This window comes from Zalophus californianus, chromosome 8, assembly GCF_009762305.2.
Source record: "Zalophus californianus isolate mZalCal1 chromosome 8, mZalCal1.pri.v2, whole genome shotgun sequence".
Classification (NCBI taxonomy): Eukaryota; Metazoa; Chordata; class Mammalia; order Carnivora; family Otariidae; genus Zalophus; species Zalophus californianus.
In genome coordinates, this window is record NC_045602.1 from 100080066 (window position 1) to 100107954 (window position 27889).

At 36.8% G+C, this 27889-nt stretch overlaps 1 protein-coding gene across 3 annotated transcripts in view; it reads right to left on the minus strand.

Moving 5' to 3' along the window:
• The window catches only part of MACROD2 (mono-ADP ribosylhydrolase 2), a 2068343-nt gene that overhangs the window by 1560421 nt on the left and 480033 nt on the right, over positions 1-27889 (minus strand). For all 3 annotated transcript variants that reach the window (XM_027621583.1, XM_027621584.1, XM_027621585.1), the window contains exon 4: positions 16405-16434. In XM_027621583.1, the coding sequence (XP_027477384.1) occupies positions 16405-16434 (30 nt within the window). The remainder of the gene's footprint in view (positions 1-16404; positions 16435-27889) is intronic.

Consider the following 27889-nt stretch of genomic DNA (forward strand, 5'->3'; position numbering starts at 1 on the left):
AGCTGTCTGATATACTTAAATTAATTTTTATTATATTTCACTGAAATTTATGTGAGTTAGTTGCAGAATGCTTTTTGATTTCCTCAGCCTATCACATTTTTATTAGTTTTTAAAAGATTTTATTTATTTATTTGACAGAGAGAGACACAGAGAGAAAGGGAACACAAGCAGGGTGAGTGGGAGAAGGAGAAGCAGGCTTCCACAGAGCAGGGAGCCCGATGTGGGCCTCAATCCCAAGACCCTGGGATCATGACCCGAACCAAAGGCAGACACTTAATGACTGAGCCACCCAGGTGCCCCTCTACCATATTTTTAGAATCTAAAATCCTTCCCTCAATCTTGCTGGGTCTCTTTCCCACCAATAATACATGTGTGAAAAATCCCTTCCCATGTTATCTGTTCTGCAATAACACTATTTTATCCAAACTTTTCTAAGTCTCAATGGTTAATATTATTAATAGGGAAAATAGCTATCACGACGTATAGAGAATATTTCTTCATATAACTCAATGAAAGACTTAATAAAGATAAGATGTATCATTTTAACTTAAGTGCAATTAAGACTTTAAAATAAATTGAAATTCAGCCAAGAAAACTTAGTAGGAAATATTTTTACTTTACAGATCCTCCTTGACTTATGATGGGGTTACATCCAGATAAACCCATTATAAGTTAGAAATGCCGTAAGTCAAAAATGCATTTAATACACCCTACTACCAAACATCATAGGTTGGCTTAGCCTAACTTAAACATGCTCAGAACATTTATATTAGCCTACAGTTGGACAAAATCATCTAACACAAATTCTGTTTTATAATAAAGTTTTGAATACTTCATGTAATTATTGAATACTATACTGAAAGTGAAAAAACAGAATTGTGGTATGGGTACAGAATGGTTGTAAGCATATCAATTGTTTACCCTCATGATCATATGGACGAACGAGAGATATGGTTTACTGCCACTGCCCAGCACGACAAGAGTATTATCCCACACATGGCTAACGTCGGAAGAGATCAAAATTGAAAATTCGGAGTACAGTTTTACTGAGTATGTATAGCTTATGCACCTTCATAATCTCAGAAAATTGTCAAACTGTTAAGTGAGGAACTATTTCCATTTTTCTTCTAGAGGTCGAACACAAGGATTATACAAAGGTTTTATGAAACATCCATAAGCTAATGAAATGAAGCCTATGTCAGAGAAAAGAATCAATTATCTGTAATAAAACACAATTATGAACCTAAAAAGTGATTTTTTTAAATGAATCATAAAATAGGGGTTATGGTGTTAATGTTCACATTCTATTTCTAAGCAACCTCCCATTTTCCTATCTTAATATTTTAAGTTAGAAGTACATTAAAAAATCAATTCATTGTTTTCAATGAGAAACTTAATCAAGTAAAATTTTAAGAGATTACTAACCATAATTCTCATTGTCCAATGTTTTTCAAGCATGAGGTTCAACAGCTAAGCTGATCTTCTTTTTTATTTCTAATTTTATTTTATTATGTTATGTTAGTTACCATACAATACATCATTAGTTTTGGATGTAGTGATCCACGATTCATTGTTTTCATATAACACTCAGTGCTCCATGCAGTACATGCCCTCCTTAATACCCATCACTGGGCTAACCCATCTCCCTACCCCCATCCCCTCTAAAACCCTGTTTGTTTCTCAGAGTCCATATTCTCTCATGGTTGATTTCTCCCTCCTATTTTCCCCCCTTAATTTTTCCCTTCCTTCTCCTAATGTCCTCCATGCTATTCCTCACATTCCACAAATAAGTGAAACCATACGATAATTGACTTTCTCTGCTTGACTTATTTCACTTAGCATAATCTCCTCCAGTCCCATCCATGTTGATGTAAAAGTTGGGTATTCATCCTTTCTGATGGCTGAGTAATATTGTGGACCACATTTTCTTTATCCATTCATCTGTTGAAGGCCATCTTGGCTCTTTCCATAGTTTGGCTACTGTGGACATTGCTGCTGTGAATATTGGGGTGCGGGCCCTTCTTTACACTACATCTGTGTCTTTGGGGTAAATACCAAGGAGTGCAATTGCTGGGTCATAGGGTAGCTCTATTTTTAATTTTCTGAGACACCTCCACACTGTTTTCCAAAGTGGCTGTACCAACTTGCATTCCCACCAACAGTGTAAAAGGGTTCCCCTTTCTCCACAACCTCTCCAACATTTGCTGTTTCTTGCCTTGTCAATTTTTGCCATTCTAACGGGTGTAAGGTGGTATCTCAGTGTGGTTTTGATTTGAATTTCCCTGATGGCCAATGATGATGAACATTTTTTCATGTGTCTGTTAGCCATTTGTATGTGTTCTTTAGAGAAGTGTCTGTTCATGTCTTCTGCCCATTTTTTAACTTGATTATTTGTTTTTTGGGTGTTGAGTTTGAGAAGTTCTTTATAGATCTTGGATACTGGCCCTTTATCTGTAGTGTCATTTGCTAATATCTTCTCCCATTCTCTGGGTTGCCTCTTTGTTCCTTTGCTGTGCAGAAGCTTTTTATCTTGAGGAAGTCTCAAAAGTTCATTGTTGCTTTTGTTTCACTGGCCTTTGGAGATGTATCTTGAAAGAAGTTGCAGTGGCTGATGTCAAAGAGGTTATTGCCTATGTTCTCCTCTAGGATTTTGATGGATTCCTGTCTCACATTGAGGTCTTTCATCCATTTTGAGTTTATCTTTGTGTAAGGTGTTAGAGAATGGTTGAGTTTCATTCTTCTGCATGTTACTGTCCAATTTTCCCAGTAGCATTTATTGAAGAGACTGTCTTTTATCAATTGCGTATTTTTTCCTGCTTTGTCAAAGATTATTTGACCATAGAGTTGAGGGTCCAAATCTGGGCTCTCTATTCTGTTCCACTGGCCTATATGTCTGCTTTTGTGCCAGTACCATGCTGTCTTTCTGATCACTGCTTTGTAATATAGCTTGAAATTGGGCAACATGATGCCTCCAGGTTTGTTTTTCTTTCTCAACATTTCCTTCGCAATTCGGGGTCTTTTCTGATTCCATACAGATTTTAGGATTGTTTGCTCCAGCACTTTGAAAACTGTCATTGGAATTTTGATCAGGATGGCATTGAAGGTATAGATTGCTCTGGGTAGATAGACATTTTAACAATGTTTATTATTCTGATCCATGAGCACGAAATGTTTTTCCATCTTTTTGTGTCTTCTTCAATTTCTTTCATGAGTGTTCTGTAATACCTAGAGTATAGATCCTTTACCTATTTGGTTAGGTTTATTCCGAGGTGTCTTATGGTTTTTGGTGCTATTGTAAATGGAATCATTTCTCTAATTTCTCTTTCTGCAGATGCACTGTTAGTGTATAAGAAAGGAACTGATTTCCGTGCATTGATTTTGTATCCTGCCACATTACTGAATTGCTGTATGAGTTCTAGTAATTTGGGGGTGGAGTATTTTGGGTTTTCCCCATAAAGTATCATGTCATCTGAGAAAACAGGGGGTTTGACTTCTTCTTTGCCAATTTGAATACATTTTATTTCTTTTTGTTTTCTCATTGTTGTGGCTAGGACTTCTACTACTATGTTGAACAAAAGTGGCAAGAGTGGGCATCCTTGGTGTGTTCCTGATCTTAAGGGAAAGGCTCTCAGCTTTTCCCCATTGAGGATGATATTTGCTGTGGGTTTTTCATAGATGGATTTTATGAACTTGAGGAATGTTCCCTCTCTCCCAATACTCTGAAGAGTTTTAATCAGGAAAGGATGCTATATTTTGTCAAATGCTTTCCCTGCATCAATTGAGAGGACCACATGGTTCTTCTATCTCCTTTTATTAATGTGTTCTATCACATTAATTGATTTGCAAATGTTGAAGCACTCTTGCATCCCAGGGATAAATCCCACTTGGTCGTGGTGGATGATCCTTTTAATGTATTGTTGGATCCTATTAGCTAGGATTTTGTTGAGGATTTTGGAATCCATATTCATCAGGGATATCTGTCTGAAATTCTCCTTTTTCATGGGATCTTTGCTTGGTTTGGGGATTAAGGTAAAGCTGGCCTCATAGAATGAGTATGGAAGCTTTCCCTCTGTTTCTATTTTTTTGAAACAGCTTCAGGAGAATAGGTATTATTTCTTCTTTGAATGTTTGATAGAATTCCCCAGGGAATCCATCAAGCCCTGGACTCTTGTTTTTTGGGAGGTTTTTGATCACTGCTTCAATCTCCTTATGGTTATGGGATATTCAGGTTGTCAATTTCTTCCTGTTTCAGTCTTGGCAGTTTATAGGTTTCCAGGAAGGCATCCATTTCATCCAGGTTGCTCAGCTTATGGGCACATAGTTGTTGATAATAATTTCTAATAATAGTTTCTATTTCAAAGGTGTTAGTTGTGATCTCTCCCCTTTCATTCACAAATTTATAAATTTGGGTCCTTTCTTTTTTCCTTTGGATATGTCTGGGCAGTGGATTATTGATGTATTAATTCTTTCAAAGAACCAGCTTCTAGTCTCGTTGATCTGATCTACTGTGTTTCTGGTTTCTAATTCATTGATCCCTGCTTTAATCTTAATTATTTCTCTTCTAATGTGTGGCTTAGGCATCATTTTTGCTTTTTCTCTAGTTCTTTAAGGTGCAGAGTTAGATAGTGAATTCGGGGTTTTGCCATTTCTTTGAGTGAGGCTTGGATGGCTATGTATTTCCCCCTTAGGACCACCTTTGCAGTACCCCATAGGTTTTGGACTGATGTGTTTTCGTTCTCATTGGTTTCCACGAATTGTTTAAGTTTTTCCTTAATTTCCTGGTTGACTCAAGCATTCTTGAGCAGAGTGGTCTTTAGCTTCCAAGTGTTTGAATTTCTGTCAATTTTTTCTTGTGATTGAGTTCCAGTTTTAAAGCATTATGGTCTGAGAATATGCAGGGGCTAATCTCAATCTTTTAGTATCAGATGAGACTTGATTTGTGACCCAGTATGTGGTCTATTCTGGAGAAAGTTCCATGTGTGCTCGAGAAGAATGAGTAGTCTGTTGTTTTAGGGTGGAATGTTCTGTATATATCTATGAGGTCCACCTGGTCCAGTGTGTCATTCAAAGCTCTTGTTTCTTTGTTGATTTTCTGCTTAGATGATCTGTCTATTGCTGAGAGTGGAGTATTGAGGTCTTCTACAATTATTGTATTGTTATCAATATGACTCTTTATTTTGGTTAACAGTTGGCTTATGTAGTTGGCTGCTCCCATGTTGGGGGCGTAGATATTTACAACTGTTAGATCTTCTTGTTGGATAGACCCTTTAAGAATGATATAGGGTCCTGGGGCACCTGTGTGGCTCAGCCGGTTGGGCGTCTACCTTTGGCTTAGGTCATGATCCCGGGGTCCTGGGATTGAGCCGAGCAGGGAGCCTGCTTCTCCTCTTCCTCTCCCTGCTGCTTTGCTTAGTTGTGCTCTATCAAATAAATAAAATCTTTAAAAAAAAAAAAAGAATGATATAGGGTCCTTCGGGTTCTCTAACTACAGTCTTTAGTTTAAAATCTAATTTGTCTGATATAAGAATTGCTACCCCAGCTTTCTTTTGAGGTCCACTGGCATGGAAGATGGATCTCCATTCCTTCACTTTCAGTCTGGATGTATCTTAGGTTCAAAATGAGTCTCTTGTAGACAGCATATGGATGGGTCCTGTCTTTTTATCCAATCTGCAACCCTATGCTCTTTTATGGGAGCATTTAGGCCGATCACATTGAGAGTGATTATTGAAAGATATGAATTTATTGTCATCATGTTGCCTGTGAAGACCTTGTTTTTATAGATTGTCCCTGTAAATTTCTTTTCTATATCACTCTTGGGGTCTTTCTCCTTTTATAGAACCCCCCCTTAATATTTCTTGCAGGGCCGGCTTAGTTGTCACATATTCTTTCAGTTTCTGCCGGTCGTGGAAGCTCTGCACCTCTCCATCCATTCTAAATGACAGCCTTACCAGATAAAGTATTCTTGGTTGCATGTTCTTCTCGTTTACTACCCTGAATATGTCTTGCCAGGCCTTTCTGGCTTGCCAGGTCTCTGTGGATAGGTCTGATGTTATTCTGATGTTCCTCCTTCTGTATGTAAGGAATCTCTTGCCCCTAACTGCCCTTAGGATGGTTTCCTTGGCTCTAAGATTTGCAAGTTTTACTATTACATGCCGGGGTGTTGGCCTGTTTTCCTTGATCTTGGGAGGGGTCCTCTCTGCCTCTAGGACACGAATGCTTATTTCATTTCCCAGATTAGGGAAGTTCTCAGCTACAATTTGCTAAATATATCTTCTAGTCCTCTCTCTCTCTCCACCCCCTCAGGGATTTCAATAATTCTGACATTGGAATGATTCATGGTGTCAACTTATTTTTCTGATTCTATTTTCATGTATTCTGAGTTGTTTTTCCCTGGCCTCCTCTTTTCCCTTTTTATCTATTATTTGGTCTCTAGTTCACTAATTCGTTCTTCTGCCTCATTTACCCTAGCTGTTAGATTATCTAGATTAGATTGGATCTCACTGATAGCATTTTTAAGTTCTGCCAATTCAGCTTTCATTTCTGCCCTTAGAGACTCTATGTTGCCATTAATTGATTTCTCCATTCTAGCTATTGTCTTCACAATTGCTAGCCTGAATTCCATTACCGACATCTTGGTTATATCTGAATCCATTTGTAAATCTGTGGCAAAAGTCATAGTCTCTGAGTCTTGCCTATTTTGGGGGTTCCTCCTCCTAGTCATTCTTTTGAGAGGTGGTTGAGGGAGTGTATAGAGTCCAAATTATTGACCACAACCCAAGCAAGATGCATCTGTCTTCTAGGGACCTTAGGGTTGCTGGCCTCTTATTTTCCTAGCCTGTCTTCTGGGGGAGGGGCCTGCCATGCTGTTACTCCAGCAACCCTGTTTGGGCAGAGTTGCCCTGCCCCCTGTGGTGGGGGATGGGCTCATTGAAAACTGATTTTTAGGGGCTTTTGTTCTGTTCTGGCGGCTTTCCACGTCTCTTCCAAGAGTCAGAGCAGAAGAGACTGTTTCCAACCCTCTTCCTCAGAGTGGAGAGATCGCAGTCTGTTCTTCAGTGAGCTCTCCAGGCCATGCTATCTCTGTTTCCGTCTGTGCTGCTATAAACTGCAGCATCCTGGGTTCTGCGCCCCTCAGCAGTGCTCCCAGTCCTCACTTCCAGGTCGGAGCACGTCTCTGCCCTTTATGCTTCTAAAAGAACCAGCCGCCCCCAGTTCCCACACGCGACCTGCCGCTCTGGGTTTCCTTCTGGGTGGCTGCCCTAAACTCCTTTCCCTGACTCTACTGGTCTGGGAGTCTGTGCCCAGTCCCCAGTGCGGGAGGATATTCCTCACCAGTGATGTAGGATCCCCACAGCCAGTCTCCCTCCCCCTGCCGTTTGTCCTCCGATATCTGCCTGCGGAATCATGCCTCCCTGCTTCCTACCTCCAAACCAACTGCCTGTGATATTCTGTTTGTAGAGATCCAGATCTATCTTCTTACATCTCAGGCTGATTTCGTGGGTGTTCAGAGTCGTCTGGTAGATATCCAGCTCAATGCTGCGAACTGGTTCGAATAAGGTCCCCTACTCCGCCATCATCTTTCCCCTCCTCTAAGCCAAGCTTCTTAAAAACTTTTCCTGGGGTGTGTCCTTTAGCCTATTTCTAAATGAATGTCAAATCTCATTAACTGGCACATCAGCACTTTAAAATTTTGTCAATGAATCTGACCAAGAAAAATCAATAATGAAAATACTATTTCTGATTGTAAGATACAACTGGTAAAATACCTGAAATGTGACAAAACATGAACGAAAGACAAGAGCCTTTCTTTCCATGTAATCCATGGAATGCAATTTTTTTGTATTTCATTTCTACATCTACACAAATAAATATTGTTCTCTTTATCCTCTAGAATTCAAAGCATATAATCATAGTATTTAAAGAAAATTATGAGATCCTGGTTATATAAACTTTTTATAAATAAAAGTAAATGCAATGCTTAAAATAATTGCTGCATAAATATGAATATAATCTTCTGGTTGTCTGTTATAAGCATTTTTTAAAGTTTTATTTCTTTCATTTAGAGATCACCTAAAGATAAAGAAATTATCTTTCCAGAGCATCGTAGTCAAAACTGAAATAGCTAAACATGTTAAGAATCCAAAATAAGAATAATATCTCAAAACTAAAATAAAGTATCTACTATACAGAGGCTGCCAGAGCTGTAAAGATAAGTAAAAAGTCTCTGTTCTCCAGAAGTTTATTCCCTAATTGGAAAAATGTATCCTTCCAGGTTCTATCAGCTATGGCTGGAATAAGAAGAGGCATTTTATCCACATAGGGCTGCCCCTTTGACACAGTTTTTAGATGGTGCAGTTTTGCTTAGAAAGGGGAGTAGGTACGTAGTCAATATGAAGAACTTTAAAATTTAATTTTAGAATAAAGGCATCATGTTGATCAAAGTTAGAGGTGACATAAATAAAGCATGCCTTTGGAATGGTCATTACAATAGGGAAGTTCAAGCACAGACATGACCTGGACTTCACACTCCTCTCCTTCCTCCACCAGGAAGCATCTGGGAGGCTTAATGACAAATGGCAGACAGGATTAGGGCAACCACGGCTGGGTCAAACTTCTAAGAATAGAACTAGACAAGCTCATGTGGAATGAGGAAATCATATACTTGAAATCCAACTGGTGTGGGCAGCTGCAGAGCTGGTCCCTAGACTGAGGTGCAGGTGAGGTAATCAGAGGAGAAGACATGGCAGGGAGGAGCCTGTGTTGGGGATGACCCCCTTTGCCCAGGTTGTTCCAGTGGAGGTTTGCTGCCACCACCACTAGCACCAGAGTTCCTTTCTTCAGTTCTAACACTGTTGGCCCCATTTTAAGTGGCATGCCTGGATGGTCAGAGGAAATTGTTTAACCAAGGTCCAGCTACTATGACTGAATAACAGTAAGGGGTATAACTGAAGTACAGCAGGGTATCTATATGATATCTAAATCACACAGTAGGATATACAACTGAGTGGGTCATTTCCTTCTTCTCCTGGTAAATGATATTTATCCTCCAAGTGTCACCTCTTCTGGAAAGGCTTCCCTAACCACTACAAGATGTTGATTTCATCTTTTCTGCTTCATTTTCCCTGTATTAAGAAACTTTCTAGTTCTTAAGATACTAACGGGTAAATAAAAATTTATGCTACTAACCGCACCTATTTATAAGAATCTTTGCTACCTCCAGGTCAAAACAAGAATATAAAGAGGTAATCAGACATGTTATTGACTGAGAAAGAGGACAAAAAAAAAAAAAAAGGAAAGAAAAAAGGGAGGAGATGAGGAAGGAAAAGAAAGAGAGGGAAGAAGGGAGGGAGAGAGGACAAAGGTAGACTGGTTTAGTACATAGCTGAATGTTGGCAGACCTGGCCTGGCTCCTGGTCCCTACATCCTCCTTCCCCTCTCCTTCTTCACTTCTTGGTCTCCTGATCTCTAGCAGGCTTAACCTCCTGTGATGTCTAGGATCAATTCTAGGATCAAATCTTGACTGAGGCAGTCAAGATTTAAGCCTGTTTGCTATGGTTTAGCATCATGTTCCTTCCTGTAGCTCTGCTCCTTCTGGGTCCCTGCTGACCAACAAGGCCAGGGTTCCTGAATTTCTCTTGCCATGCTGCTTTCTCTCATGACTGAGACCATTACTATTCTCCAGGCCCATGGCTGAGACCCCTCCACCTACTGAGCATAGGCCAGCTAGCTAACTCACTGCTGCACATGCTTGATGGCCTCTCCTCGGGGGCAACCCCAACAACCTACCTGCTTTCACTGGTCTTAGTCATTCACTGCTGACCATTATCCTAGATTCCTCCCAGCATGCCCAAGGCCTGGCCAGATCTCAAGGTTCAACAAGAGTGAAAACACAGAATCTCCGTGGGGAGTGATATATGCCAGGGGAAATCCCTTCGGTGCATAGAAAGACGGTGAGAAGGCATTCTACTTTGCTTGTGAATGTTTGCAAAGTAATTTATGAAAATACACCCACTTAAACACACTCAAAAAGCTCTTTAAATATGTTGTTTTTCATGTTAGGAATTCTTGGTAACAAATCGGATTTTTCATGAAAAGAGTATTTTTCAGGATATCTGTTCTGCTTTTTAAAGAAAGAACCTGGAAAATTCTATCAGTGAAATAGGAACCATGATGAGTCACAGGGAAAGGGCTGTGTTTATTGCCAAATCAATAATTAATACTGACACACGGTAGTTACTGAACTAGTATTTGTTGAATGAATGAATGAATGAATGAATGAATATGTGCACATCTGTGTGTTTGTATGTAGAAAAAGGTGATAGGTGGGTGAAGAAACACTGATGACATATCACTAAATAATTTTATGATTTTAGGGCTTTTGAAGCATGCATTTTGACACCTCACACAAACTGCATGAACATATAAATGGCCATTAATAACAAAAAGCATTAGGAATTCTCTCTGCAAGTAGTACTGTCCAAACAAGAAATAAGAGACTTCAGAGGAGCAGTTTGTAACCCAGGCCAGTGAACCTTGTTAATCTAAGGGGCACAAAGAGAGCAAGAAGCCTTAGGAAATAGCAAAGGTGATAATATATTCTATGTTCTCATTCTAGAAAAATGGCTTTCCCATACATTCCATCTGGGACTGAGTGTTTCTTTAATGGTAGTTGCTTACACTTAGAGTTTCTAAGATTCACCTGCCACAGAGTCACCTCAAGATAAGCTAGAAAATTATAGTATTACACAAATATATGTGTGTGTGTGTGTGATTAAAACAGCAGTCCTACTAAGTTATGTGTATAAAACCCAACCTTAAAACGCCACCCTGTCAGGAAATGTCACTTTAAAAGTCTAACATTATGCCTCAGGTTTCAGCACTCAGAAGCTTTGACAGACCAGAAAAGGAAGCAAATCCCATAAGTTATGTCCTATTTGGTTTCTATCAGCAGGTACTGGTCTTATGTTAATTACTGTGACAATCTGAGAGGGAAAAAACATTATCTAAAGTAAGAGATAAAATTTCGTTCTCATCTATTTAATGTAATGATCTAAAAGGAATAGAGGAACTAGCTCTTTAATTCTGATTTTTCTTTCTAATTCTGCTTCTTCACATAATTTGAGGCTGAATGCAAAGATTGGGGTTTTTTTCATTATATATTCCAAAAGTACCTCACAAGACTTTGTGCATGTAAAACATTCTTATTACAGATGAGTGAACAGGTATTTAAAATGCAATGTATTCTAAGACTGAACCTTAAATACACAAAAAAGGTACATGAATCTGGGCAGCAATCCAAAGCAATCCAAATACTATAAGACAGTGCCATTGTATGTATGTTCAAATTATCAATTGAGCTTGAGACTTGTGAAAATAAGCCAAGGAAAACATCATCCATTTCTCAGATGCATGCTTCCCTGTCTTCTCATTCATTTTTCCTGGTGTAAACAGTTACCTATCTGTGCACAGAAATCGTTAATTCTGAAGAGCAAACACATATTAAAAACCATAGAGCAAAGACAAAGAAGAACAAAGACAGAGTCAAGAACCCTGTCTTCTCATTCAACATTTCCCCTTTATAAGCTGTATAGCATTGAAGAAGTCACCAAATCCCCCAAAGTCTCATTTTTCTCACCATTAATTTAATAATAACAACAATTATAATAACAACAACAACAGCCCTGATCTCATTTGAACGCTGTGGCAGAGATAGTTGCTTTGTATTTACCACACCATTTCCTCTTCCTGGAAACTCTGGAAGATGCCATTCTTCCCAGCCTTCCTTGTAGTTAGGTTGGGGGATCATCTGCCTGAATTCTAACCAATGAAATATGAACAGAAGTGATATAAGCCATTCCCAAACTCGTCTGTCAATAACATTTCACAAAATCCTCCAGCTCTCCCCTTCCACTCTTCGAAGCTACACCTCACACAGTGTAGCTACAAGATCAGAAAGTGGCCTGAGTTTCTGTACTGCCACCTATAGGAGAGCATAGTGAGGAGAGCCAACAATCCCATTCAGGAAATAAAACTCATTTTATAAAGCCACTAAGATTTTGAGGCTTATTGGCTACCACACATAATATAGCCTTTTCTTACTAATAAAATGACCAAATTAGAAAATAAAACTTACTTGGTTTATATGTCAATGTGCCAAAAAGCCAGCTATACAGGGTAGTATCGGTAGCAATGACAGAAAGCTTATAAAAAATTATTACAAATTCTAAGGTTTTATTTTGACATTATAGGTAATGTAGAGGCTTCCTGTAAAGTAGAATCCAGTCACCACAGATCAGCCACATACTTATGTAAGAAATTAGTATTTGTCTCTGCCTTTAACATATCCAGGAAATAAAGACAGAGATGATCCATTTTACCAAGCATTTCACCTGAAGTGATTAGGTAGTTGTGACCCCAACACCTGTGTTCATTATAATGAATGCAGTCGGTGGCACTAAATTCCTAGAAAGAGTGACCTCTAGCCCAAAGATAAAAATTCACACCAATGGGAACAGATTCTCTCACTTTCAAATTAGAACAGAGAGAATGATTGTGACGGGTTTTTTTTTTTTTTATCTCCTTTTAGGAAACATTTCTTCTCGGTTTATAAGCACTCAGAAAAGGACAACAAAATGTGAAGATTTTACAGATAATGCAATTTTATATACACTGATTTTGTCTAAATTTCAAGTACTACTTACATACAATTGGGGGGAAGCCTTCCTGAGGGCCTGAAGAAACAGTACTTAAGATAGCATTATTATTTTTTCTGCAGCGTCAGATTTTCTTGATCAAATTGTTTAGTCAATCAAAGAATTATTCCTTTTAGAAGATTTTGAAGGGATATTAATTCAAGTCAATAAAGGAATCCTCGATTAAATCCAAGAGAATTACATTGATTCAATTGTCACTTATTGGATGATTATTGTTATTTTACAAATATCACTGAAAGGATTAAAAAGATTTGTCATAGAATCAGAAGACCAAAATTCCATTCAGAGAGGGATAAAATATTCCTTAAATTTTTAAATATAGCTTTACAAAAATCAGACACGTACTTTACAGCAATCTTGACATCTCTAGAAGTACATAAATAAATTTAAACCCATCAATGACCTACTTTAAAGAAATAAATTACAGCCATCTTAAATACTTGTAATTTATCTTTATGATGATGTCAAGTCACTAATTTTAGAATTCAGAAATTAGAAATTGTGGCAAAAACTGCATTTTAGCAAAATCAACTATCTAGAGTAAGACAGCAAAGTATATACTTCAGGTAAACAGAAACCTGAATTTGCCTACTCCTGAATTTCTTGACACTGCTAAAAATTCATGATATATCTTCTCACACAAGTTACAAGAACCATAAGGAACTTCAGGCCAAACACTAGAGTTAGTTCTATACACATCAACTGTGTTTCCATATATTAAAACAAAGCAGCTTGGCAAGGCTTTCTGAACAGTAGCCTGCCTTACCATTACGGCAGGGACTACTCATTGCCTACCAAAACATCCACTCTCCTCTTCCTTCTTAGAGAACAGAATACTAATTCCAGCAATTCCATTTTTAGGTATTTATCTGAAGAAAATGAAAATGCTAACTCAAAAAAACAAGCACCCCTATGTTCATCACAGCATTATTTACAATAGCCAAGATATGGGAGCAACCTAAATATCCAGAGACAGATGAATGGATTAAAATATAGGAGATCATGTCTGTGTATATATATATATATATATATATATATATACACATATATATATCACACACACACACACACACACACACACACAATGCAATAGTACCCATCCATAAAAAAGAATGAAATCTTGCCATTTGCAATAACACGGATGGACCTAGAAGGTAGTATGCTAAGTAAAGTAAGTCAGACAAAGACAAATACCATATGATTTCATTCATATGTGGAATCTAGAAAACAAAATATCATTAAAAATAAAATAAAAAACAAAACAGGTAAGCAAGCAAAACAAAATAGAAACAGACTCATAGATACAGAGAACAAACAGATGGTTGCCAGAGGGTAGGAGGGTAAGGGGATGGATGAAATAGGTAAAAGAAATTAAGAGGTACAATCTTCCAATTATAAAATAAATAACACACAGGGATGTAATGTACAGCTTGGGAAATAGAGTCAATAATACTGTAACAACTTTGTAGGGTGACAGATGATAACTACACTTATTATAGTGACCATTTCATAATGTATGTAAATATTGAATTGTTATGTTGTACACCTGAAACTAATACAACACTGTACATCAACTGTTCTTCTATAAGAAAAGAACAATTGGGAAGGGAAGGCAATGGGGAAAGAAAGGAAGAAAGGAGGAAAGAAAGAGTCTCACTCTCTCCGGTAGTGAGGTCTAAATAACCTGCAGAATCTTCTCCTGACCCTTCTCTTGGTTCCTACTAAAAGAAAAGTTTCTTAAATATGTCACTCCACTTGTCACTCCTTCCTCTAATAGAGATGACCTAACACCCATCTGCTATATGCCAGAAGTACCAAGTTCTTCCCCTTTCTCCCATGTGTCCATTCAAGACAAGCATTTGTTTGTACTTTTTTTCCTTAAAATTCTGTTTGTGATTATCTAAGCTTGGTTGAAACAAAAGACATAAACTTGGCACATGTCAACTTGTGTATGTGAGATTTTCCTCTATTAAAATATATTGTTGTTTTTATTCCTTTTGTAAAGCAGCTAAGATCACCATGTTTTAAACAGAAAGGTATCATGGATAATAAATAATCAGTATTAGTTAAATACAACCTGGCCAGAATAAAAAAAGAAAAGAAAATATAACATTAAGGACTTTTTCATGAGCATATTGCTTCCTGGAATGAAATTATATATATCCATGAATGACCCTTTGATAAGTTTAAGGATAATGTAGAATTTCAGAAAAAGCTGCTTAAAGAAAATGACTCATCTTTTAGGGGCCACCTTTTTTATTTTTTGCCATCTTTCTTACTCCTCCTGACCCCCATATCTATAATGGCCAGAGCCATTTATTTACTCCAGTTACTACCGTGGACCCTGAGTTCCATGTAGTAGGAAAAAAGAGCAGAAACGTAAGAGCTTGAATGCTTGATGACACCATGCAATTACCATACAACCAATCTAGTTTACATCTAGACTACTTGTACATGAGACAGATTTATCCTATTTAACAGGATTCATCAAATTTGTTAAAATACCAATATGTTTTGTAAGAAAATCAGCACTATGGGCAATTTATTTTAATAATGTTTTCTTGACAAGAGAGACCTAGAAATAAAAATTTACTGGAAACCCAACTCCCAAGGAAAATTTTCCCTTCTCATTTCCCAAAAATACAATGAGAAATCCTGTCAATTTATATTTTCTAAAGTAATTAAGGGAAGAAGACAAGAAATACTCTGCCATAGAATGTCTGATAAATGATAATATGAAGAGCACTTTCTAGATTAAACTGTTTTTTCTATTATTTCTATTTCCACGAATCTGTTTTCTAAAAATCTATTGATTCCTATATAGGAACAATGATTAAGATTTTAGTTTCCAAATAAAATTTATCCAGTAACCTCCTGATGATGCCCAGGGAATTTTTTGAAAGCCTAAAGCTCTGTGCAATCATATTTACTTCAACTATGTACATGAAAAGAGGGAGCAAATGGGAAAAAAAGAGAAAAAGAAGATGAGAGAAAACAAACTTATTTATGTCCATCTGGGTCTTAAATGAAAAGCACCCTATTCTACTGTATAGTTTTCCCCCCTACTATAGTATATATAGATGGACCAGGGAAGCTTTTATCTTTCAACATCTCCAAGATTTTAGTATCAAAAAATATTCCCAGTACAGGAATTTCCCTCTTCTTCATCTCAATTTGATCTCATTCATTCTCCTCTAAACAAGCTAAAAGAAAAAGCAATGTGCCAATACTAGTATCTTTTTTATTTTTCACAGTAAGTGGCCGATATATCAAGCTCTCATGCTACAAAGCGATAGCTTTTTTTTAAGTCATTATGATGGAAAAAGAAAAAAACCTAAATCCACAAGTCTCCAAATGTACTGTTTTAGAATTTATATTAAAAGTGACTCCATCATCTACTATATGTGTGTTTGTCTCAATAACTTAGAGCTGTTACAGCTTATGCCAAAGGTAGAAATACAAAGTTTGAGGAGAAGAGAAACAGTATTCCACGTATCTTGAAGTTTTTTTAAAATAACATTTAGGCAAACCAATGTATTTATTTTATTATAAATTACTTTCTAGAAGATTATCACTTTTGTGGTTAATAATTATATCTAAATTAATTTTCTTTAAAGTATCACAGAACTTAATATCTTGTGGTTGGTGTGGTAAAAAATATATTTTAAAATAAGTGATGTTCAGGACTTACCACCTCCTCCTCCAAGAAGACTGGCATTTGCTGTTTAAAACAAAACAAACAAAAAACATTAAATAATACATAAAAACTATAATATGCCAGACAGTTTAAGAAAAAGCCGGTGGTGATCATGTCTCTTATAAATACACACAGACTCATACTATGTACTTTCATATAAGGATAGCTTTTATTACTTTTTTATGATGGTATGAAAATTAAAATAATTCACTATCTCTTTTTTCTCTTCAGATGACTCTTTTTATATGTATTCCCTTCTAATAAAATGAAGTACATATTGTGATTCTTTTATTTTCTGTTCTGTATCTAAATTAATCTTCTGTCCTCTGTTTTATCAAGTAGAGCTAGAATAATGTTATTTAGGCAATTCAATGATTTCAAAGGACAATGTAACATAAAAGAATAATAATAATTTTAATAAAACATCATCAAATAAAGCTATCCTAAGACATTGTGCATAAGAACCCTTAACCAGTAACAGATTTATTACTTTTAGCATTAACTTTTTATTTGAGGAAAATAAAAGCATTTTTGTAAAACAATGTTGTGCCATTTCTTATATAGTTTCCATTATCTTAGCACACATATTTATAGAAACCAAATAATAAGCAAAGTATAAGATAATGCCATTTGAATTTCTTTCAAGAGGTCAAATTTTCATAAAGTTCCATTGCAGGTTTCTGCTGAAGTAGTAAACAACTTTATGCCTTCTCTAATCATTTTAACGGCCAGAAAACAGAAGTTAATATATGCTGCACTGAGCTTTATTCCATAGAATTCTTATGTATCATAGGCATAATCTCATGCCATTATAAAAAAAGAAATCCTACAGCAGTATAAAGAAAGTATGTGGAATCCAGAGTCTCTTTCTTTGTGTAAAAACTTGAACTACCAAAAAAACTAAAGAAATCATTTAGGAAAGAGAAGTAGGAGTCTTTAACTTGAACTTCAGTGTGCTGTCCACAGACCATTGCCATAATTAAGAGAAACAAATATCTGTTAGTGATCCCATCAATAAATGATGGATCATTTTAGCAACGAGTGTCCATATTCATAATTCCATGAGATTAAATATGTGATAATTTATACAACACTAAAGAGAATACCATGAAAATGCATGGAGACCACATGCCATTATTAACATGTCAACATTAGAGTATCAAATCTTATTTCATATTATCTTCCAAGGACAGGACCATCTAATTACTGCTTTTGCCTTCCTCTCAGTACTTTTTCCACAAACATGAACTAGATAAGCAATGGAATTTATCAATCATAAATAAAACATACTTATGATGTCATAAAATCTTCTGCCACTCTGGAAACTCAGGTCTCCAAATCTATCTGACTTCACAGTGAGAGTGTGTAGTATTTATATAGATAGTAGCCAGGACTTAAGGACCTGCACAGAATCAAAATTTGTAGCTGTTAAAGTGGTAACTTGTTGCAAGGGCATGAGGAAAGATGTGAATTCTATTTTGGTTCCCACACACTTCAGTGAATGGCAGAACTTGTTGCAAGGGCATGAGGAAAGATGCTGTGAATTCTATTTTGGTTCCCACACCCTTCAGTGAATGGCAGAATTTCCATGATCAACCCATGTCTCTTGGCTAATTCAAATATTTTCTAAAATCTTAGCTACATGCATTTATAAAACCACATGGCATTTCACACTCCTGCTGATTGTTTATTTTTATGTCACTGAGAACTACTTCCCTGTCTATAGGTTTTCCAGATCCCTGAAACTGTTTTCCTCCAACCTTCACATACTCAGTTGTAAAGAAAAAGGTATTTCCAAGAACAAACAACAATAATGATTCATAGCTTTTCACTCAAATTATCATGGCCAGGAGCACAATAACACAATGCAGCTACTTCCACCCAATGTTTAGTTCAACAAAGGTAGAGGTTGCCTGTTTTGAGAACATAGCCCAAGGGCCATCTGTTTAACTAGGCACTTATCCAATAGATGTGGGGGGATGAGTAGGCATAGGTGCAGGAACTAGAATCCCAGTCATGGCGAACCATCAAATCAATTTGTCAGATGTGTGCTCATGTCTAGATAAGTGTATCTGGTCACATTTTAATATCAAAATAGAATTACTTTACCAAACTGTGACATTCTACATAGTGGACCATCAGTGTGTGTGTGTGTGTGTGTGTGTGAAAGAGAGAGAGAGAGAGAGAGAGAGAGAACAGGGGGCAGGAAGGGGCAGTGAGAGAGGGAGAAAGAATCTTAAGTGGGCTCCACACCCAGTGCAGGGCCCAACACAGGGCTTGATCTCATCACTCTCAGATCATGACCTGAGCCAAAATCAAGAGTCAGAAGCTTGCTTAACCGACTGAGCCACCCAGGTGCCCCGACTTTTAAGATAATTTCATGTGCATTACTATTCATGTAATAGAACTTAATCCTGGCTGATAAAATACACACACACACACACACACACATACACACACATATATATCTGCCTGTAAAATCTTAGTGTTTGTGTGTGTGTGTGTGTGTGTGTGTGTATTAAGTAATTCTAATAACCATAATCCGGGTAATGATTTTTCTAAAGAATTCATTAAATTTAACCCTATTTTATCAATTTCTTTAAGATTTTATTTATTTATTAGACAGAGAGAGATGAGAGCACAAGCAGGGGGAGTGGAAGAGGGAGAAGCAGGCTCCCCACTGAGCAGGGAGCATGATGCGGGGCTCTATCCCAGGACCCTGGGATCGTGACCTGAGCCGAAGGCAGACACTTAACCAACTGAGCCACCCAGGTGCCCCATCAATTTCTGTTCTCAAAAAAAAATTTTTAATGAAATGTTTATTAGCAAAAAAAAATATCAAAGCAATTTTCTTCAGTAAAAGTGACATAAAAGAAGGCAAATAAAAGTGAACTTTTATCAGAATTTCAAATATTACTTTTACCTTCACAAAACACCTTATATATAACATAACTGATGCTCAACATTTATTGGTCATGTGGATTAATATTTCTTCCATTTAACAAAAGTGAAAATGACTTTTGTGTGTCTAAAATTAACAGTCATTTAATTTCTACTTAATTATCTCTAATAAATTGAGGTACATCCCAATTAAATAGGAAGCCCCTAAAGACAGTGTCTGAGTTTAATAGTTTAGACTGCATCTAAGAAGCTCTCAATACATGCTTCCTAATAATGAGATAATTGGTAAGTTCAGTCCAATTTCTTTTTTATATTACAGGTATTTGTTTATTGAAGTGTGTGGAAAGAACAAACTTTGGTCCTTTTTCTTCCTGTAAAATCAAGGACTATTAAAGAAACTTTCAAAATTTCTTTGGAAATACTTATTGATTAAGAAAGTATAAAATATGTTTATATATTTCTGTCCTTACCAAATCCCTTGCTAGAGGGAATTTTGGACATGCCTCTTGTTATTCTCAAAGCTTCACAGAGAAGGAAAAGGAGAAAAGAAACAAAGAAAACTTGAAGTTTATGAGCATGATATCACCACTTCTAAAATAAGATTTAAAAATCTCTTTTCTGAGCATGCTAACCAACACTATTTTTATTCACATTTTCCTAAATGAAGTACCCTTTCTATTACAAGAGAAGTAGAGGAAAAAATCAAGCTACAGTAATTGTCTCAAAAGTCAATTCAGTGAGAAACTAAAATGAGCCATTACAAGTTAATGAATCTGTGTATTGCACTTTTTCATCCCCCCAGAATAACAACTCAATGAGATGAATAGTTTCACTGTTTATAAAGCAAAAACCAAAAAAAACAAAAAAACCAAAAAACAAAAAAATAAAACAAAAAATACCACTGAACATAAAATGGGAAATTTACCTAAATCCAATTTCAAAGTGACAACTATGGAGAATTCACTTATAATATCCTCACCAAATGATTATTTTTTTAGAGTTTTTGAGAAATTGTTTTCTTCCATTTGAACTCAGTTTTGAATTTTTTTAAATTATATTAGGTTATGTTAATCACCATACATTACATCATTAGTTTTCCATGATTCATTGTTTGCGTATAACACCTAGTGCTCCACGCAGAACATGCCCTCCTTAATACCCATCACCAGGCTAAGCCATCCCCCCACACCCCTCCCCTCTAGAACCTTCAGTTTGTTTCTCAGAGTCCATAGTCTCTTATGGTTCATCTCCCACTCCTATTTCCCCCCCTTCATTTTTCCCTTCCTACCATCTTTTTTTTTTTTAAACATATAATGTATTATTTGTTTCAGAGGTACAGGTCTGTGATTCAACAGTCTTACACAATTCACAGCACTCACCATAGCACACACGCTCCCCAATTTTGTAATGAAAATTATCAAATTTGTATAGGTATGCTCATTTTTAAATTATCTAAAGCAAAAAAGAAAAATACAATGTAGGAATCCTTTTCTTGGGATAATTAGCCTAAATGAAAAATTATCGTATCACTTACCAACAGTATCATTATCTCCTGTGTTTCTCAGAACATTACAGAATATTACACTACCTTCTTTCTAAAAACATTATTTTGAATGTCCCTCTGTGTGTGTATATATGTTTGTGTGTGCATGCATTTGAATCATTTTACAAATATGATTATAATTAAATTGTGGATCAAATGATGAAAAGTAAAATTACTATAAGTAATCATCCATTACTGGAAGTTCCTAAATGGAATGCATGCCATAATATTATTAGAAATGGAAGACAAAGCTATGGTTTATCAGACACCTAAAGGACTTTTCCTCTAATATCTCAAAATCCTTTTTAGTCTACATAGGGTAATAGAAAGAGCCAGGTAACCCATTTCAGTTATATCTCCGTTTCTAAATAGCTCAGTGATTTGGGTAAGTCATAGTCAACTATCTTATTTATCTTCTTCTATCAGGAAATTTAGAGTTAAAGGGAATGGCAAACAAATTTCCAACAATTCTGATTCATTAATTAGAAAAGACTGTCAGTACCTCTTGATTTGAGAAAGACTTTAAGGCTAAATCTAGGCTCAGTAGGCAAGAGAACTAGGATCAATTACTGATCACAGTCAGAGTGAGGTAGGGGGAACTGAAATGGGGGCAGACATGCCCTATGTTGGAGATCTCTGCATCAGATAACTTCTCTTAGTTTTGACAGTCTCTTAGATTTGACAGTATTTGATGCGATAAAATTTTATTCAGTAATCTTAAAAAACAAAACCACTAAACCTAACATGTGCCTGCCTTGTATTTTAGCATACTGAACAGATCCCGCAGTTAGTGAATCTAAAATACACTAGCTCCCATTTATCCACAGGGGACATCTTCCAAGACACCCCTAGTAGATGCCTGAAACCTCGAATAGTACCATAACCTATGTACACTATGTTTTTTCTCCTTTTCCTATGCACACCTATGATAAAGTTTAATTTATAAACTGGGCACAGTAAAAGATTAAGAACAATAACTAATAATAAAATAAAACAATTATTCATAAAGTACTGTAAAAAAAAGTTATGTGAATGTGGTCTCTTTGTCTCTCTCTGAATATCCCGTGTGGCATTCACCCTTCTTCTTGTGATGTGAGATGATAAAATGCCTACCTGAGGAGATGAAGGAAGGGGAATGACATAGGCACTGTGACGTAGCATTAGGGGTCAGAAGGAGGATCATCTGCCTCCAGATCAGGTGGTTGACCACGGGTCACTGAAACCCCAGAAAGTGAAGCACAGATGAGGGGGTGCCTGCTGGAATCCAGTCTGTGAAATAATCCAGAGCTGGAAGAGGTAACTCATGTTGACTGTGAGCTAAACTGGGCTGGTAAGTGTTTGAAACAACTTTGTATTCCACTTGCCAAGTAATTTCTATCATCTTTAGTGTAATTTTTTGTTTTCTACCCCATTTCTACCCCCCACCCAAGACCACCTGGCAAACAAGCAACAGCCTGAGACACCAGTCTTTAAACATTGATTAAAACTGTGCAGAGTTTCTGTTTGCTTTCCATCGTTATAAAGGAAACTGTAGTTAATTTCATTCTAGCAGGATCCTGACCACCTCCTTAAGTTTATTTATTCTGCTTTCTTATTACAACAGAGCACATGGGATGTCAAATGATTGTGGGCAAAAACTTCCCCAGAGGCTCTACCTAACATACCATTTCATTCACAACATGTTATCCTAAAAGATACAAAAGCTGAAATGTCACCCTTGAGAATGGCACATGTGATAGACCCTACACTTTGAAACTCAAAGTAGGAAGTGCTAAAACATCTGAGATTAAAATCGCAAGCACGTGCATGACTCTGGAACTACTTTATACGGGGAGCAACCATCCCAACTGACAGCTGTGGAAATACAATCTACACAGACAAATACGGCCATCAGTTTGGCAACAACTCTCTGTCCGTGCTTTACTAGATTTACACCTTCTAAACAAAAGCAATGGAATGCCAGAGGTTTGGGGCAATGGTATAATTTCCTGCTTTGAAGCTGACAAAGAGAGAAAATTAGGCATAGGCTTAACTACATCACATATAGAAACCAGGCATAAATACATGATTAATACTTTACATTTCATACTTACTGCAGAATTTAAAGGAAACATTGATTATTCCAGGGCCTGTGTGTTTTGTATAAGCTATAACATACCATGAAGCCAAAAACAGAATACAATGAGCCCTGCTATTGATGCATGGGTGAAAATGCATCAGGAATTAGAAAACTTACTTGGGAATATTAACAAATAAAACAAAACAGAATTACTTTTGTTAAAGTAGGTGGGAGGAGCGAGAGCTTCCCCTTGTTAGCCAGTCTGGCTTCACCAGCCCCCATTCTGTGCACTCAGTACTTCAAGAAACACTGCAACATGGGAAGAAAACCGCTCATTTTGCCCAACTCCTTCATTTTACAAAAGTGGGAAGTTAAAGAGGATTGATGATGTCAGGTGACTTGTCTAAGATCAGACCCAGGAGAGGACCCTACCATACAATACTGCCAACCAAACGAGAAACACACACACACATACACACACAGAGAGATGTTTCCTCCACTGTCTGAAAAAAGAGCATTCCTATGAAACTTTTTGTAAGCTAAAATGACATAAAGCAAAGAAGTAATCATCATTAATTTACAAGGAAAAATTTTTTAGCATTCCCAGACCCCAAAAATAACCTCTTCTAGGCTTTTCTGATACCTTATGACACATCTTGCTAATGGATACACAAAATAAACTGAGATAAAGCACAGATGCTCACAGAGTTCGAAGCTATGGCAGCTTGATGCTGAGATGTTGAGCCTCGTTCTCAGGGAAGGAGCTTGGCAGGGCCACTCACTGCTCAGGGAGCATGCTGCCTCCATACTGGCTCGCTGCAGAAAAATACTGCATGCTATTTTCATTTCTTTGATAAAAGCAAAAATCCTCTTCAGTTTTCTTTCAGTTAGAGAACATAGGTACCAATGTAGGTCTTCTGTACAAGTTAGGTGGTATAATATGAACTTCTGAAAAGCAGGGCTTACCTATATGTATATATATATTTTTTTCCTCCTTATAAATCACATCCAAAGATGTTAACAAAACATAATATGCATGGAGTCTACTGAATGTTATCCTACTGAAGATCACTAAATTTAATTATAAAAGGGTGAACTAAAGCATGGCCAGTTCCTATAGCTCCATAATGCAATGTAACTAATGAAAAATGAGAGGAATCAGCACATGCTTTTATGTACCAGTCATCTTTCTCAACACTGTATTCCGAATCAGTTGTAATTTTGATGATGACGACACTGGCTCAGTTACAAAAATAGGATTACTTAAGTAACCCAATCTGGGGCTTTCCAAAGAGTGAACAAGCGTGTCTAAATAGGGAAAAATGAGTTCAAATGTGTATTAGCTTTGTGGTTATAATGATACAAGACACTCGAACAGCAGTTTTAACTTGTCTTTGACAAGAAAGGTTTTGAACACAAACCAATTCTCAATTTGAAAAATGGAAGATGTGCTTATTTAAGGGAATATGATACACTTTTAGCCTGATTAAAACATAGGCCTGAACTTGCACCCTCATTTACACACTTCTTGGGAAGACTAATTTGTCTCAATAAAACTAGACAGTCCCTTTGAAGAAAACTGCTTTATACAGTTTCTTTATTTCATGTTTCTTTTAATATTATGGAATCTTTATTTCTCTCCAATACTGAAACAGCACTGAGTTTGTTTGTTTTTTTTTTAAGGGTTATTTTTATTACACTTTAATTTAAACAAATAAGACAAAAGAACAATTCTCAGTCATAGTGAATAGATGGGGAGATTGAGATAAAGAACCTCAAAGGTAAAGGATTTGGGTTTAAGGGAAATGCATAGGATTGCTACCTGGAGACCATTATTTGTTGGTATCAACAGCACTATGCACAATTCTTAGCACAGAATAGATACTGAATAAATGTTTCTTAAATATATAACTAAGGGAATGACTGGAAGAGGAATGGGAGAGGGGAAAAGGAAAACCATATCTATGGACAGGTGGGAGAGCTACAATAATAGGTAATAACTCCTCCACAGTTTTACAGCAAGCGGGGCTGTGCCAGGAGAAAGCCAAACAGATCAACGTCGGATTCCAGACTCCTATCATTGTCTTGAGAAAGTTATTGAAACTTCAGCTAATTATCTAACCACCTGGAGTATCTATTTCTTAATCAGTAATTTGGTAAAATAATAGCCATGATACAGGTTTGCTGAGCAGAATATGGATGATAACTATGTAAACCACTCCATGGCACCTGGCACTTGCTGAAACTCTATAAATGTCAGCTCCCAATCCATGACCTTGATTGCAGTGCTACCTCTGGCACTCATGGTAGAAGTTAAAAACAAAACAAAAAACTCCTGGAGCACCTGGGTGTCTCAGTTGGCTAAGTGCCTGCCTTTGGCTCAGGTCACGATCCCAGGGTCCTGGGATTGAGCCCCTCATAGGGCTCGCTGCTGAGCAGACTCCTCCCTCTCCCTCTGCTCCTCCCCCCTGCTTGTGCTCTCTCTCTCAAATAAATAAATAAAATCTTAAAAAAAAAAACCACTACTAAAAGCATTCAAATCAATCTACACTTTGCGGGGGCCAGAGCCATATTCATCTTAGAGAACTACAGACCTCTGCCCTCACTCTGAGATGTCCTGTGCTATATACCCTCATCAGAGTTTTGGGAAGGAACTAGGAGAGTTCCTAGGCACAGAGGAGAGTAAGGAACAAGGCCATCTTCAAATTCTTTTTTTTTTTTTTAAGATTTATTTATTACAGGGAGAGAGAAACACAAGTGAGGGAGGGGCAGAAGGAGAGGGAGAGAGAGAATCTCAAGCAGACTCCATGCTGAGTGCAGAGCCCACCATGAGACTTGATCCCATGACCCAGAGATCACAACCCGAGCTGAAATCAGGAGCCGGGTGCCTAACCGACTGAGCCACCCAGGTGCCCCTCAAATTCTTTTTTTTTTTTTAATTCTGTTTTGGGCTTAGGCCAATTAAAAAAAAGTTCTATAAACCCATAAAGAAAATGTATGTTGATATTTTGCATATTATAACAGATTTCTCCTTTCTGGGTAATAGTAATTATTTAGTTCAAAAATAATGTTGGATATTTAGACCAGATAGCTTCTGTTTACTCCTTAAGACCCACTCTCTACACTACACCCTGTTCTCTACCTGAAGTGATCTATATAGAGGACATCAATGGGTCCTCTTACCCTCTGGCTCTAGTTGGGTTCAGTTAATGGGAAGCCCTGGCAGGAGCTGGTGGGAGAGAGAAAAATCAGTTCAAAGTTTTTATTTCCCTGGTTCACTCCCTATAAGCATACCTTGAACTTACTATGTCCCTTGCATAAAGATCACTGCTCTAATCAAGGTCATTTAGTTTATAACATGACTTTCTTTCCTTTTGGGTTCTGACTGGTCTCCTTCAATTCATCTCCTTGAGCTTAGAGTGGTAATAGTTGTGCTGTTGGTAAGCACTGGTTCCTGAACAATCCCTTAATTTTTCCTACACCATTCCTGGCTCTAACCCTTGTACTTATTCCCTTTATAAATAAGGCATCCTTGAAGTATCTTAATTTAATTATGCCGTGGTTCCTGTAGGGACCTTGACTGAACAGATATGGTTTACCTAGACTGGTCATAACTGGTGGCTCTCCTAAATCTCATCACATCCCTTCACAAACTAACTCTCTTAGTTTATAACTCTTATGAGGATGGCGCCTGTTCTTTTTTTTTTTTTTTAAGATTTTATTTATTTATTTGACAGAGAGAGACACGGCGAGAGAGGGAACACAAGCAGGGGGAGTGAGAGGGAGAAGCAGGCTTCCCGCAGAGCAGAGAGCCCGATGTGGGGCTCGATCCCAGGACCCTGGGATCATGGCCTGAGCCGAAGGCAGACGCTTAACGACTGAGCCACCCAGGCGCCCCAAGATGGTGCCTGTTCTTATATTTCTATTTGTATAATAAATATACTAATGTTTTCCTTATTAATTAAAATATACAATATGTAAATATATAAAATATGAACATAAACATATAAAATAATATATAATCATCTGAACATGTGAATCAAGTATTTTATTAAATTCAACTGGTCTTATCTACTATTCCTCCATGTTCATATAAATATCCACACATAATTGAGTCTTCCTAGTTTTGTTATTTAAAAAACAACAGATTCTACAATTAAAAAAAATACCATATAACATAATTTTCTCATTTACCAATACATTAAGGGCTCTAACTTAAAAAATAATATATAACATAAAGTTTGAGTAAAATCACTCCTCTTATTTGTGGGCGCTTAGGTTGTTTCCAGTTTTCCCATTACAGACAATGATCTAGTAAAAAATCCATGTGTGTGTGTGTGTGTGTGTGTGTGTGTTCCTATATACTGGTGCCTGTCCTACAGAACAAATCCTCTAAGTATTTATGCATAAAAGAACATACGTATTTTTCAAATTTAAGAGTTTAACAAAATTATTAAAATGTGTATATTAAAATAAGTCAAAATTAGCAAAAATTTAACATTCATAAGTATACCCTTAGAAGTACATAAAACATCAGTATCATCTGATGTCTGCCAATAAATAAGCTGATCAAAATGTTTTGACAGGTACATGAAGTTCACTGAACTGCCTCTGATTTAAATGTAAAATACATCAGTGAAAAGTTCTCACTTATACCTGAAAGGGTCTGAGTTTCTGATTTCAAATATATAAATTTTAAAATGGTCTGTTTTTAATGTAAAAATAATAAAGCCATCTCAACTGATGGTGAGCCTCTTTAACCACTTGCTTTTTATGTTTACTAGATACAAACTGTGACAGGTCTTGAACTTCAAAGCAAACAAAAACTTGGCTAAAAAAGTTTAGAGAGAGAAAGTTTCCACTACTTTCTAATTAAATTCCCTGCAAATTTAAAGTATACATCAGAAGTTTAAAGATATAGAAGTTCAGAAGATACTAACTTATTAGAAAGATATGGAAGGGAAATTTATCAAAAA